This window comes from Lynx rufus, unplaced genomic scaffold, assembly GCF_022079265.1.
Source record: "Lynx rufus isolate CCGP_SWC_20201006 ecotype Redwood Valley unplaced genomic scaffold, mLynRuf1.p SCAF_13, whole genome shotgun sequence".
NCBI classification, from domain to species: domain Eukaryota; kingdom Metazoa; phylum Chordata; class Mammalia; order Carnivora; family Felidae; genus Lynx; species Lynx rufus.
In genome coordinates this window covers 22,099,726-22,115,441 of record NW_025814827.1, presented here as the reverse complement: position 1 = coordinate 22,115,441, position 15,716 = coordinate 22,099,726, and the positions used below count along the sequence as shown (strand labels likewise).

At 37.4% G+C, this 15,716-nt stretch overlaps 1 protein-coding gene across 1 annotated transcript in view; it reads right to left on the bottom strand.

Annotated features, from left to right (window-relative positions):
• The window catches only part of WDR72 (WD repeat domain 72), a 203,600-nt gene that overhangs the window by 134,040 nt on the left and 53,844 nt on the right, over positions 1-15,716 (bottom strand). The window contains exon 13 of the mRNA XM_047074452.1: positions 3,718-3,920. Within this exon, the coding sequence (XP_046930408.1) occupies positions 3,718-3,920 (203 nt within the window). The remainder of the gene's footprint in view (positions 1-3,717; positions 3,921-15,716) is intronic.

Here is a 15,716-nt window from a genome sequence, read left to right as displayed (position 1 = left end):
AGTTGAGTAATTACAACAGTGAAAATCTGGACCACAAAGCCTAAAATGTTTACCACCTGATTCTTTACAAAAAAGTTTGCTTATTCCTAGTGGAGTTCAACATTGTCCAATCCAAATAAAATACAAACCACATATATAACTGTAAATTGCCCAGTAGCCATATTACCCACCCCCCCCACACACACTCAGAAACAGGTGAAATTGATTTCACTACTATATTTTATTTAACCCTATATATACAAAGGTCATTTTTAACATGTGTGTTAGCCAGATTTCAAGTGTTCAATAGCCACATGTGATCAATGGCTACCATATTAAAGAGTGCAGCACTAAACAATCAACTAGGGGGAGCGCTTGGGGCCCCATTCTATAGCAAATCTTTTTTTTTTTTTTAAAGAAATTTCCTGGACACTACAATGGGTCTAAATTGTGACAGTTAAAATAATCCTGTTTATTACTCATTTATAGACAAGAAATGAAAAACAACAACAACAACCAAACAAAAAACAAAGGAGTTTAAAACCAACCGACAGACAAAACAGACCTTCTCTCTCCTTAAAATATGATGAAGCTACTAAGCTTTCTGCCATGTAGAGATGATTTTAGTAAGGTTGTTTATATCCTACTTTGAAGCTAAATTCCTCCCACTGCAATTTAAACAGTTTCTATCTTGTTTTATCCTCAGCAGACTCGGAGAAAAGCAGTTCCCCATCACTAATATGATATTGTATTCCTTTAAATCCTTTAAGACTCTGGTCCTCTCCTACCCCAAAGATTTTTCTTTGTCTAGCTGCACAAATTCAACTCCTCTAGCATTTCATTGGACCCATTTTCAAAGCGTCGTATTGTATTTGTTGTTCTCTGTAAAATCTGTTTCCAAATCTATATGCACTCTTCAAACGCAAGAAGAAAACTTGAATACAGAATTCAAATAAATCCCAAATATTTCAAAACACAAGTAGCTCACCACACAGATCTAACATGGTATTTTTCTGTTTAAACAGTCCACTGTACCCTTTGAAAAAACTTCAGTGCATGTCACAAAAATCCACATAAAAAAAGTTCTGAAACACAAAGTAACTTTTAGACATTTGTGCATTTCACAGGGTTACTCTCCCTCATTTTCCCACCTATAAAACAAGTGTGATTCAAATCCTCTTCTTCAAAACTAACTCATTCTCTTATGAAAATACACGAAGCATTTTATTATAGCAACAATAAGGAGAATGGGGAATTTATAAGCACTCCTGAAATTTCGTGCATATTCAATTTGTAAATAAGAGTAAGATACAATAATCTCAACAGCTTAAGTCAAAAAGGCTGAAAGGAAGATACGCAGCACTTAATTGACGAAGACATAACTTAGGGAAAGCATAAATAAAAAAAAAAAGCTCTAATTAGCAGTAAGCTCAATAATAATAGAAGCATGGTGTATAGAACAAAGGAGGAGATAGGCCTGTCTGATTAAGCTCTGAAGAAAACGAAAGTTGGAAATCACAGTCATCAAAGGCAAAGGGCAGTAGCAAGGAAATAAAGCCAGAACAAGCCTAAGAGTAGGAAAACAAGACCCTGGCATTTTATTGCTTCCTGGAGTCAAGAAAGAAACAAAATTACATAAAGAAAATGAAATCTATATATACTATTACCACTACCTAAACGGTAACTCTGAGGTCCTCCAAGAAACTGAAAGAAATAGTAATCAGTTTACCTTGTGGGAATTAAACTAGTAAAATAGGCACTTGATGAATGAGATTTGCTCCAGCAGACCCTAGGCATCTGACATGCACGAGTCCAGAGACATCCCCAAGTTCTCATCTACTATTCTAGCCTATAATTCCCACTATAAGATGCACAGTCTATTATGCATAGAAAGCCACAGAGCCACATTAAGATGGGAATGCTTGGTGGCCATCTGGGCTCACTCACTGGGCTTTTTTGACCTCAATCTTACAACACATATGATTCAGTTTCCCACCTTTGGAGACTAAGGCCTTATGACTGTAATTTTCATTTGTGAATGTTAAAGTTTCATCATATTGACATAACTTTCCTCATAAAATATGACCCCTTTCAAAAACATGAAAAGCACATTTGGCAATCTATAGCCAATTTGCCTAAATGAGAAAACAAACAACGAGGAGCTGTAAAGCCTGATGACTAGTTTTAACATCTGAAGGAGGAAAGTATAAACAAAAGTGGGTGGCCTAAATGGAGACTTTAAAAATCCAAAATTTAGGAATTTTTCAATGTTTATCAGCCTTGATATATCATTGTATATCAGATTATATCAATGTATACCAATTGTATATTTCCACGTATATCAGACTCTCAGAGCTCAGTGAATGAGCACCTCCTGCCTCTGACTCCATGCTCGTCAAGGAGCCCTGTGTGAAAACTTCATCTCCCTCTTCTCCCCGACTACCTGTAGCTTTGCTACAGTGAGAATATGCTGAGGGGTGAACAAAATGTCAATTATATTTATCATTGTAGATCGGACAGTTGTCATTCTACTTTATATATGTATTGCTTGGGTGTTTGGTTAGTGTGGTTCCGTTCTCAAAAGACTGATAAATCTAAATCAAAGCTCTGAACCCAAAAAGCACACTGGACCCCTGCCTCTCCCCCCTGTACTCTGAGGCATAGCTTCAGCAGCCCATGGATCTTTCTTGAAGATGACACATCCTTTTGCCTCTAACCATACACATGGATGTGAGATAAACAAAACCTTATTTAAAGTCTTTATTAATAATATTTTAGCAGTCTTCATAACACTACTAAAATAATCAAAAATGTTAATAATATTAGCTAAACTTTGATTTAGAGATCCCATTTTTAGAAATATATCCCATTAATACTGAATATGAAAAAAAGCTTTAAGGTTCATAGATATGTTATTCATGAAAGTGAAACATAAAAAAACAACCCATATATTAATCCATAGGAAAATAATCTAATCAGTAATAGTATACCCAAAGTATAGAGCATGATGTAGTCATTAAAAAGACATAGATAATGTTAGGAAAATATGTTTACATGAAAAATACTCCATTAGATATATACATATAAATGACATAATTACAACAACATGATGAAGGGATAACTTAGAAATGTAGATGACAAAAAAGATGGAAAAGTTCCTTAAAGAAATCAGATAAAATACTATATCATTTTAAAACTGAAAAGAAGAAAGCTGATCCAAATTTCAGTGAAGACTTGGTTTATGAAACTAAATGCAAACTCCATCACTGTGTATTAATTGAGGCTTGGAATTCTAAAGAGCTGGTGATCCTACAGGTGCTGAGTATATCAAAAAACTTGTCCATACAATGATCCAATTTTTGTAACACTGTTTTGGTTTATCTGTAATAACCATTTTAAAGAAGAGGTCATCTATACTCGACTGAAAAAATGGATGCAGAGCCCAGAATACAGCCCCTCCCCCAACTGAAAACCATGTGGAAGTCAAGAGTTAATATAAGATTGACTCAATTATGATAGCTGGAACCTATCTTTTCATAAAGAATGCTATACCAAGCATAATAATCACTTAAAATGATTCACCCAAGATCATTTGGTAGATATGTCTGTCTGGTACAATCATCTCTTAAGTTCTTGTTTTTGTGCTGATATTTAATTGCCTCATATTCATGAAGGCATATGATTTCTTACTCGAAGTTGATCATGTTTTCTGTGAGCAGCAATTTGGTTTGAACTTACCTTCCATGAAGACTCCACCTGCAGACCAGGGCAAGGTATTGGCCCAAATTGACAGGAGCTGGAGGGTCTCTGTTCTACACTTTTGTGCTTATGTGTCTCTGAGGTAACTGGAAGTGCAAATTCAGGCTTTAGAGGCTGTGAATCATCACAACAATTGAGAATTATTCTTGCTCTTTCTCCTGTTTCATGTCTTTCCAAAGTGCCTGGAAAAACAAGATTAGAAATTTTTTTAAAAATATGCATATTTTAAAAAATATGCAAAATATTTATCCCAAAAGGATGAAAAGAACAAAACACTTTTATCAGAAAAATCACAATTCTTTAAGTTATCATGCCTTCTTAACAACTGAAAAAGCAGCCTAGGAGCTTTCTTTAAATTATTCAAATCATCATCTTACAAAGGCTGAAATTATGGACTTGAAAGCTTATCTTCCCCTTTGTGCGTTTTTACCCACTGAAATCAACAGGGCATTCAATGTCTTTAACAGTAAAATCTCTTACTTATTATACAGTATGCAAGTGATCAATAACAACCAACTATGGAATATTTTAGTGCTGTCCCCTAGTGTTTCAACTCACAAACAACAGAGAACCACAGTGGTTTTTGCTTAAAAAAAGAGATTCTGTTGGTAATATATATATACAAAATTTAAGTGGATGGAACACGTAAGAACACAGATACTTTGTATTACTACCTCCTTCACTCAGGGGCCCTCACAACTTCAGGAATGCAGGCCACTCTAGAAATTCGTTGTTGTTGTTAGTGTTGCTATTACGTCCTTTGACGTTTATTTATGTTATTAGAAAAACAACAACAACAACAATTCTTTGCCCTCTTCTCTGCCATTCCTCCAGTTCCAGAATTTCAAGGTTCTGTAACTTCAATCTAAAGTTAAAAGGAACAAGTACAAAACAGAGCAAAAGTATCAGAACACAATTCACAAGGAGTTAGTGCTTTTATAAAATATGATGCCAAACTCTCACTGAAATAAATATGAATTAATCATGACCACTGTCTCTTCCTTTGCATTATTCATTCTATGTTAAATATATAACCTATATCCTACTAAGTAAAGATGCTAAAGAAAATTAACTTGACATACAATCTTAATACAGATTTTGTCTCATATTACTCCTTCCCTATCAGTAAGAAAGTAGCTGTACTAATTGTTAAGAAACAAAAAGGTAATTCTTACTAATAGTATTCAGAAAATATAAATTTAAGGGAATTACAATAAGAATATAGAAAGAATTCCATACCACCGTGTCTTTAGATAAGTAGAAGATTACAACTACCCAGTCTTTTCTCATTTTTCCTTCTCTCTTCCGTATCATTCCTTTATAGCAACTAAACTACCATTAGTTGGTACTTTGGATTCTAAATCACAACAGCTACAATGCTAAAATACTGGGTTGAAGTTTCATCTCTAGTCTCTTAACAATGATTTTTTTTTTCATTATAACATTTCTGCATTCATTAACTGACACATTTAGCATATAAACTCACAAGCATGTTATTTCTCTAGGCTTTTTGGTCCAGTCAAGATTGGTATATCTTGAACAAATAAAGCAGGCAGGAACAAGAAAACCCCTTCTCCCAAGGATGATAATAACAAAAGTTTCTCAAACCAAAGATAATACTTCTTACTCCTTTATGAAAAGGACTATGTTCCAGAACTTGTAACTGTGACACCTAACAAAATTCACTGACTTTCTGAGATATCTCTCTTTGCATATGGTATCACCATGGATATTTTCTCCTCATTGGTTTTCTGTGGCTTCTCAAACTATGATTTTTTAAAAATGATTTTGAAAATTCTTGGGAAAGAATTTACTGTACTTTGATACATATGATATGTGCCTATACTATACATTTTAGATACACACATTTATTACTCTATACCTAATGTCTTACACAAACATAACTATCTCTTGTATTTCTCAGTGATGAAAACAGTTTACCCATGAACTTGGGCAGTTGTAATCTATTTTCATTCATGGATAGATAAATAATCAACTTAGCATCTACTATGGGTCATTCACTGTGCCAGATGCTGGCAATTTATACTAAACAAGAATGGCTCAGTCCTGGCCCCTCTCTAGCTTACTTAACATCTAACGGTTGTGCAGAGGCAAGAAATATCTGAAAACTAATCTGCTATAATATTTAAAATAACACAAAGCTATTTTCACTGCAAACAAAAAATCTCGCATTCTAACAAAATGGTGGACACTTGGTTTTGTGAACAATAGTTTCCATCATGATTAACTGTAAAATATGTGAAGATAATTATGTGAGGCACAAATAAGACATAAGGAAGGACAATAGCTTTTAAAAGCCCTTGGTCAAAACCCTGAGAATGGATAGATAGGGATTCCCAGGTATGCCAGATATCAATGCATTGCTGCTTAGTCCCAGGTTCATCCTTCATTGCCTGCTGTGTGAAAATGGATATGTGTTCTTTTAAATGTTTTTCCTGGGGCACCTGGGTGGCTCAGTTGGTTGGGTTCAGGTCATGATCTCATGGTGTGTGGGTTCGAGTTCCACGTCAGGCTCAATGCTGACAGCACAGAGCTTGGAGCATGCTTCGGATTCTAGGTCTTCCTTGCTCTCCGCCCCTCCCCCGCTCATCCTTTGTATGTTTCTCTCTCTCAAAAATGAATAAACATTAGAAAAAAATTAAACATTTCTCCTTCAGCAGCTGGTACAATGTCAACCTTTGAGGATAAATCATCATAGAAAATCCTAGTAGAAGAAAAGGTTCTCCCCAGCGTGAGCGGCTTCCCCAGCACTAGGCCTGTAGTACTTGGCAGCCAGCAGCACCCAGCAGGCAGCAGCCCCCTTTGGCACACCCTTTGTGTGGTTGTATGACACAGTACTCCCAGTGAGACATCTCCCTGTGAACAGGTTGCCCTAGCACCCTAGGGAGCATATTTCTTGCAAGTTCCACCACACCACACTATACTATACCATACCACACCCCTCTCCTCCACACCACACCCCTCTCCTCCACACCACACCCCACCACACCACACCAGCTTCTCTACCTTCCAGTGACCACAGCTATGACCTCTCCAGTAAAATCAAGATCTTCACCCTAAGGAATCTCTTCCATGGGCAGCTTATCTCAGTTCTAGGAGTAGTGGTTGCCTCTTAAATCTTCTATTCCTGTATTCTTTAGAGTTTTCTTTAGCTGTTATCAACCAATTCCTCATCAAATTCTTTGTGATAGTTAATAATTCTTCATATTAAATGTTCTCTGTTCAAATTACTGGGTCATTTCTCCCTCTTGATTAGACAGATTAATATACCACGATAAAACATTCTTGATACAGAATGTTCTTTGTAATACATCCTGAAATTAAGGAATTCACATAACTCCAGGGACATATTTAAATTGTTAGAAGAGTCTATAGCAAAACGACTAACCTAGGAGGGATGGCGTGACCCTGAGAAGGTCCAACAGAGCATGCCTTTGTAACTCTGATAAGCTGTCTTTGGCAACAGACAGAATAGTCACTGCTTCCTGATATTAAAGAAATATCAGAAAGTGAAGGTTTACAAAATTGCTTAATTCAACATGCAATTTCAAGAGAACTTTTGCTTTCCAAAGTGAAATCAATGATTACTAGAACTTTCTTTTTTCTTTGCACTGTGCTACATCGAGAATACAAGCTAACTCACACTTAACTCTGCATCTGAATCAATCTGAACATGATAAGGACAGACATGTATGAATTCCATATTAACTTGCATGATAAGATCATTTCCTCTTTCAGGGTAGATGTTATGTGAAAAATACCATAAAATCTATTACAAGTAAAATCGCACTGTATTAAAATGCTTTCTAGGCAATTATGTATCTTGCATTTTTTTCTATTATTTTGTCATTAATGTATGAGTTTTAATACAACTTATTCTAATCCTAAACTAATAATAGTACCCTTGAGGATGGAATCAATCCTAAGACAGCTTACAACAATTAGCGTCCTAACAAAGTAAAGGAAAGATGACACCAGTAAGCATTAGAAACACTTTTACTGACCCCAAACTGCTTATTCCTTCGAAAAGCAAGTGCACAGAATTACAAGGAGTAGCAAGATCCTCCCGGCAGAGCCCTAGGCCCATACTGACAATATTTCCACTTGTATGTCCTGCTATTACCACCAATCCAACAGTGCATACCTAATCACTTTTTTTTTCCTAACCAAAACTTTCCCTGTGACCCCCCCCCCTTTTCAACCTGTCCAGCCATTGTCCTCTCTACTTGTCAAGGATGACAGCATGGAGACATCACTGCACGGTGGCTACGAGAAGACTCAGCACCAGATTGCCCTGCACGTGAATCCTGGTTTTCCTTTATCAGTTGTGTGGTTCTGGGCAAGTCATTTTACATTTCTGTGCCTCTGTTTCCTCACCTGTGCAATGGGCTTAAATAATAATTCTCACCTCACAGGGTTACTATGAGGATTATATTGAACAGATATTTTATTTTATTTTATTTTATTTTATTATTAATTTTTTGAGACAGAGAGATGGTGCACATGAGCGAGGGGCAATGAGACACACACACACAGAGAGAGAGAGAGAGAGAGAGAGAAAGAGAGAAAGAGAAGCAAGGCTCACCAGGGCTTGTGTTTTACCCAAAGAGGGGCTCGTGTTCACCCGAAGCAGGGCTCCAGCTCACCCAATGTGAGACTCAAACTGTGACACAAACTGCGAGATCACAACCCGAGCTGAAGTTAGAGGCTTAATGACTGAGCCACTCAGGTGCCCATTGAGTAGATATTTTATTTTTTTTTTTAAATTTTTTTTTAACGTTTATTTATTTTTGAGACAGAGAGAGACACAGCATGAACGGGGGAGGGGCAGAGAGAGAGGGAGACACAGAATCAGAAGCAGGCTCCAGGCTCTGAGCCATTAGCCCAGAGCCCGACGCAGGGCTCGAACTCACGGACCGCGAGATCGTGACCTGGCTGAAGTCGGACGCTTAACCGACTGCGCCACACAGGCGCCCCGAGTAGATATTTTAAAAGGCTTAGAAGGTTCTGGCACACAGTGTTTGCTGTGCTACATGATAGCCCCCCTCTGACACATGACAAGTTCTCATTCAGACCTTTGTGAGCAGTTTAACAAACTTTCTTGGCTCTGTGGCTCTGGGATCTGCCTGACACCCAGGCCTGAGGTCACTGGGCATACGACCACAGTGGGCCCCCACTGTCTCCTACCTGCGACTCAAATGTCTCTTCAATCAGCGTTGTTTCTCAGGCTAGGTTATAATCACAATCAGTAGGATTATATATTTGACTTATTTTTTAATCCTCTTTAGTAAACCAGGCTGAAGTCTGGCCTAAATTAAAGGATAGATAAATACTTCTTAATGGATTATATGACATCAGCAACCTGGCTAATGATTTTTTACTGTGGCTACACTTGGGATTAAATCCAAACTCCTTGACCTATAAGTCATATTCTTGCCTCTGATTCCTCCCATGTCATCCTCCCCTTGCTCACAAATCAGATCTTTTTAAAAACATCCTTGGAATAAACAAATCCTTGCCTGCTAGGTCTAGCCATTCTTTAAGTATTAGCTGAATATCTCACCTCCTCAGAGATGCCTTCTAAAGAAAATCCTTATCCTCTCTTGCATTGTTTTCTATGTCAGCTTCTTCCCTTTATTTTACAGAACTTAACACATTTGTAATTGGTGTATTTTATTAGCTTACTTAAATTCAGGGCTGCCTCCTTACCATAATAGGTAGATAGATAGATATTGATATAGATAGATAGATATGTCTATCTATATCAATATCTATCTATCTATCTATATCTAGATATCTATCTATCTATATCTAGATATCTATATATATCTATATATCGATATAGATAGATACATAGATACACATTTTGGCAAGTATATATTCTATGAGCGCTTGCAACAAAGCAGGGCTCAATACCTGTTCACCGAATGAATAAGTTAAATGTTACCCTTTCCCTATAGCAGTAGAAGGAGAAGGCTATGAAGGCATCAGAGCATAACAGGGTCCAGTGTGACAGGAGTTAATGCCAAACTATACTCATTATAAACGCTGACCCCAGCACCAAGAGATTGTCAGCCCTGGGAACAGTGTGTCATTCACATGCCTGGTACCTGCACTACCTCTCCACTATGTTGCCAGGTCCTTCCTGATGCCTCGAGAATTTGGAACTGGAAACAGCGAATCAGTCTCCAAATGCAACATGTTGACTTATGGAGTGGTCATTTCATGCTCCATGGACTAAGGAGCAGAATATGCTAGAATACAGAGAGAAAAAACTAAGAAAATGCACAGGAAGAGACAGAAAATGCACAGAGAGGGAAGAAAAGGGAGGCAGAGAGAGGGAGAGAGAGACAGACCCTCAACTTTCTAGTTCTGTGTTTAGTCCTTTCTAAGGACTATTGCCCCTCTGAAGTCTCTGCAGCACACCCCTGAGTCCTTACAATAAGTACTTCTTTCTGATAAAACCAACTTAATTCGGCTTCAAACTGCTTCCTAGCTACCTGAAGGACCTAATAAAGAGGGAACAGAGATGTTTCTTCTATGGTTGAAAAGGCCAAGTTGGAGAACATCCAAACAGATATGTAAAGTTAACAGTGTAGAGTTCCAGGTAGTGGTAGAAGCACAGAGACAAAGGCTGAGGCATGAGCAGCAACTGGGTGCGGACTAAATCTCAACGAAAGAATATCATCTCCAGGAGAGTTTGCAGTGAGATGTGTCAAGACACCAGCACAAAACCTTTAGAAATTTCTGTACACAAAGAGGAAAGAAGAGGAAAAGAGGAAGACTCAGAAACCGTTGTAAATCAGTATGTTTCTAAAGGACAGCCATATTTTAAATGCATTAGCATTGCAGGGGCACCTGGCTGGCTCAGTTGGTTAAGTGTCTGACTCTTGATTTCGGCTCAGGTCATGATCTCATGGTTCAGAAGCCTGAGCCCCACATCGGGCTCTACACTGACAATGCGGAGCCTGCTGGGGATTCTCTCTCTGCCCTCCCCTGCTCTCTCTCTCTCTCTCTCAAAATAAATAAATAAACTTAAAAAAATAAATAAATGCATTAGGATTCTCGATGCATATAGGATACCTATAGGGTTTCTTTTTTTCCCTGTTTTGATATATGAGTTTTAATATATGGCAACTAATCACTTTGTGATGTGCCTGTTATGAAATTTGATTTTGAAGTACCAAGCTATCTTAAAGCAAGATGTGTTACCATGAAGGATGCTGCTTTCAGTTGTGGGAGAAGAGCAAGGCAGAGTAAAGAGAATACTTTCAGATGATAAAATATGGCTTAAAGATGTAACAGACTTGAATGTCTACGTAAAGAAAGGGAAGAAGGAATAGTAATATTCCAACCGTTAATTCCTTTCCAAATAGCCAAAACTTGCTCCTTTGATTTTATGTCTCTTGTAATTGGCCCATATTTTTAATATTTGCTATCTTCTATCTAAACAGTTATTTCAGCTTTCACTAATAGTTACTTTCCAAGATCAACAAAATTATCGTGGCCTATTACCAATTAATGGATAGTTTTAAATTACTTATTTTAAATCTCCAACCAGCCAAATTCTATCCTAATACTTAATAATTAGACCCACTAAATCAGTGGGAAAAGGAATAGCTACTATCCCAAAAGAAACAGAAATCATTAAAAAAGAAATCATAGTCACCTGATGAATCTGTCTGCAAATGATCAGAAATAAATTGATTCAAAAATAATACCCAGATAGAGTAACATTGTATCACAATGTACAGAAACATTTTTTTTTTTTTGACTTCAATTTATGACTTCACGGGAACCCGTTGCAGTTTGTCAGCAAAAAGTACTTCAAACGATGGTCGATTTTGTTTCTCGCATACAGTGTTCGTGGGTGAATGTTGACAGGAGATAGGTTAAATACACAAAAAGGTTTACTCGTAAACCTTTAAATTTTTTTCCTTGTACCATTTATTTTTGAGAGAGAGAGAGAGAGAGAGAGAGAGAGAATGAGAATGAATGTCAGCGAGGGAGGGGCAGAGACAGAGGGAGACACAGAGTCCGAAGCAGGCTCCAGGCTCTGAGAGGTCAGCACAGAGCCCCACGCGGAGCTCGAACTCACGAGTTGTGAGATTGTGACCTGAGCCGAAGTCGGACGCTTAACCGACTCTGTACAGAAACATTTTATTTACTTAAAGTTACATGTAAATAAATGTGACACAGTGACTAACTTACTATAATCCATGGTGCTTTTCCTCAGAACAATGCAGGAGAACATCTTCCTCAGAATAAAATTACTACAGGAACATAAAATCCTCCCAGGCCACTAAAACCATATATATTGTAAACCTACAAATTTTATTGTGTTTTTTATTTTAATTCCAGAATAATTAACATATGTCGTTAAATTAGTTCATATTAGGTGTGCAATATAGTGATTTAACAATTGTGTGGATTACTCAGTGTTCATCAGAATAACTGTACTCATAATCCCCTTCATCTAAGTACCTCCACCCTCGGTAACCATCAGTTAAACCTACAAATCTTAAACAATTTGTTTCACCAAAAAATAAAAACTTTTTTTTCTTTTTGGTTAAATAGTCTCCACTTGTAGCACAGAACCCAGCATGAGGCTTGAACTCATGACCCCAAGATCAAAACCTGAGCCAAGATCAAGAGTCAGATGCTTAACTCACTGAGACACCCACGTACTCCTAAAAACATTTTCAATTAAATATTCAGCTTACTGTGGGATTGTGAAAAATCAAAATTTGGTAAATAATTCCTATTATGGAATTAGCAGTGAATATAAATTGTACTTATATGAAGAACGCTTACAACAAAAACAAAAAATATGTACGTGGACACATTATAGAATTAAGTCTCTTTTCAGGCCAGCATTTTATAACTGATTCCACCACGATATTGGGCTGTGAGAGAGAGGACAGAAATATTTCAGAGTACCTATCTCTAAAACAGAATATAGTAAAAAAAATAAAAAAGGCCTCATTATCAAATTTAGCAGTCAAATTCATGAAATCAGGTTTCAGCAAAACAGCTAACTGACAGCTGTCATCAAAATCCACTTATCAAGGAATTTGACCACTGGGTCTGTTGTAAGATTTATCATTTATCTTCTTACACACGAAGTTCATTGCCTTTCTTCACAGAAGAGTATGGAGATGGACTGGGTGTCCCCTTACTAACAAAACCATTTCACAATTATTGCATCTTATTCCAGAAAATGTATAACTGATGGAGATTCTGACCAGAGATGGAGAATCCTGAAGGTATCAAACGTAGCTAACTAGAAAGTAAAGGAAGGGTGGGGAAAAGGAAAGGACCTGAAAACATTAAATTAGGCATAAAGGTGCGTACGGCCACTCCTTAATATACTTGAATAAAATATATTCAGCTGTAAAATAGGTTGTCAAGGATGTGGCTCATTTTGTTCCATATAGAGTTCCTAATATGATAACAGACTTACAATTGGCTCGGAGTCAAACTTCTACACCTGAAGGGTATATACATTTTTACAAAGTCCCTGACCACCACGACCTTAACGCCAGCTCTGTCACTGCCTCCAGCATATTCAGAGCAATACTGGGACTTATCAGCTGGGCCACACTCAACTCTCACATTGAATCCTGACCGCTGACCTCCAGAAAAACAGAATAAAGGGGTGGGGGTGGGCTGAAAGAAAAAAAAGGCTTGACACACATAAGGGTGTATGGTTGCTGAGATGTATACAGAATACAAATAATGCATTCATTTTAAATAAATTTTAAACTAACATTCTCTTTACAAGGTATTTACTTAAACATGTGCTAACACCATAGAATCTCCTATGACTAACTGAATTTTTAACCTCACTCTAAACTTAATACAATTTACAATTTAAGAGGTGATAGTCACAGAAAAGTGTTTGTGTATTATGATGTGAAGAATGTATTTAATTAAGTTTATAATTACCCATCATATACAAAACATTAAAATTGCACTGCTTCTGAGTTTTGCAAAATGTCATTCACTCTGTTTTGTTTGATTTTTTTTAAAGCTGGTATGTGTATTTTTTAATTTTAAAATATTTCAAGAATAATTTTTTTCCCCCTCTCATGCTCTTGGTGGAAGGTTAAGTTAATTAGAGAATACAATATCCTTGATGAGATTTGATTCTATCATTTCTTCACTTAGGCAAATATCTTGCTGAGTTGATCTGGAATTTTGCCTGGATAGAGGAATTATATTGGGAAAGAAAAAAATGGGGTACAGTCTCCTGAAAAAGGTGCTGGATAATGGGTGAGGGCATATGAAAAGTCTCCTTTTTTAGGGGGGTGGGTACAGTGGAGCTGGGAGGCAAAAGCATTTAATTGCAATCAGTTTTCCCTTTGGGACATGGCAGTCTTTCCCTGAGGCAAATAATGGGTGATCAGAGCTCCAGCAGGCGTGTCAGGGTTTAGTTCGAAAGCACCAATGCTCTGTGTACCCTCACTATAGTCCTGGCTCCCCAGGCCATCTGTAAAATTTCATTCCCTGTTCCTTTACCCAATAATCTTTTCCATCTCTTCAATCTTCTATCCCATGGACTCACTCGGCCATGGGAACCTCCAGAAAGAATCCTACCTGAACACCAATATGACAGGCAGAATTCTAAGAATAATCCCCAGTGGCCAGATCTTCATGTGATGCCCTCCCTGGTGACTATGATGGAATAGCACTACAACGATTATGTCGTGACATGGCAAATAAAATTAAGGCTTCTAATCAGCTGACCTTAAAATAGGGAGATTATTCAGGTGGGTCAGGCCTATTTAGGTGAGCCTTTTAAAAGCAGAGAATTTTCTCTAGCTGGTGAATCGAGGGGGAAGTCAGAGAGATTTAAAGCATTAGAGGGATCCAAAGTGTCACTACTGGTTTGAAGATGGAGAAGGCCACATACAAAGGTCAGAGTGGCCTCTAGACAGTGACAGCTGGTGAACAACCAGCAAGGACCTCAGACCTACAGCCATAAAGAACTAAATTCTGCCAAGGATCTGAATGAGCTTGAAAGTGAGTGAGTTGTTCCCCAGGGCTTCCAGCTGATATCCCAGGTGGCTGAACCTTGAATTTGGCCTGTGACCAAGCAGAGAACCTAGCTGATCTCACTTGGGCTTCCTACTTATGAACCGAGACTGTAAATGGACGTTGCTTTAAGTGACTAAATTTGTGGAAATTTGTTACACGGCAACAGAAAGCTAATACAATTGGGATTTGCAGCAATGCTTTTACTTTGGACCAGATTTAGACCTCAAATTTGTTATTCTTTTTTCAATTATTTCATGTGAAATTTCCTGCTTCATAAACTAGTCACATAGAGTCATCAAGTCATAAAAACTAATAAATGTGAAGACTGGTTAGACATTTACTTCTTTTTTAATAACCCCTTCTCTCATCCTCATGCTCTATTAGGAGCCATGAAGATATTTGTTAAATAGCTGGTAATAAACAATAATATAACACATGAAAAAAAATGCCTTTTAGGGGTGCTTAGGTGACCCAGTCTATTAAATGTCTGACTCTTGATTTTGGCTTAGATCATGATCTCATGGTTCCTGAGTTTGAGCCCTGCACTGGGCTCTGCACAGACAATTGGAGCCTGCTTGGGATTCTCTCTCTGCCTGTCTCCTGCTCAGTCTTTCTCTCTCAAAAATAAATAAATAAACTTTAAAAAGCACTCAATTATTTTAGAAAAAATCATATGTAAGATACATATTTTTCCTCCTCTTTATCATCATTATCACCATAATTACTATTAGCTACCACTGAGGCTTTTTAAGTGCTAAAGCACTTTGCTTAGCACTTAATATACATCTTATTTAACTTCTATTTAATTTTATTTATTTTTATGTTTTTGTTTTATTTTTCAGAGAGAGAGTGTAAGCAGGAGAGGGGCAGAGAGAGAGGGAGACACAGACTCTGAAGCAGGCTCCAGGCTCCACCAC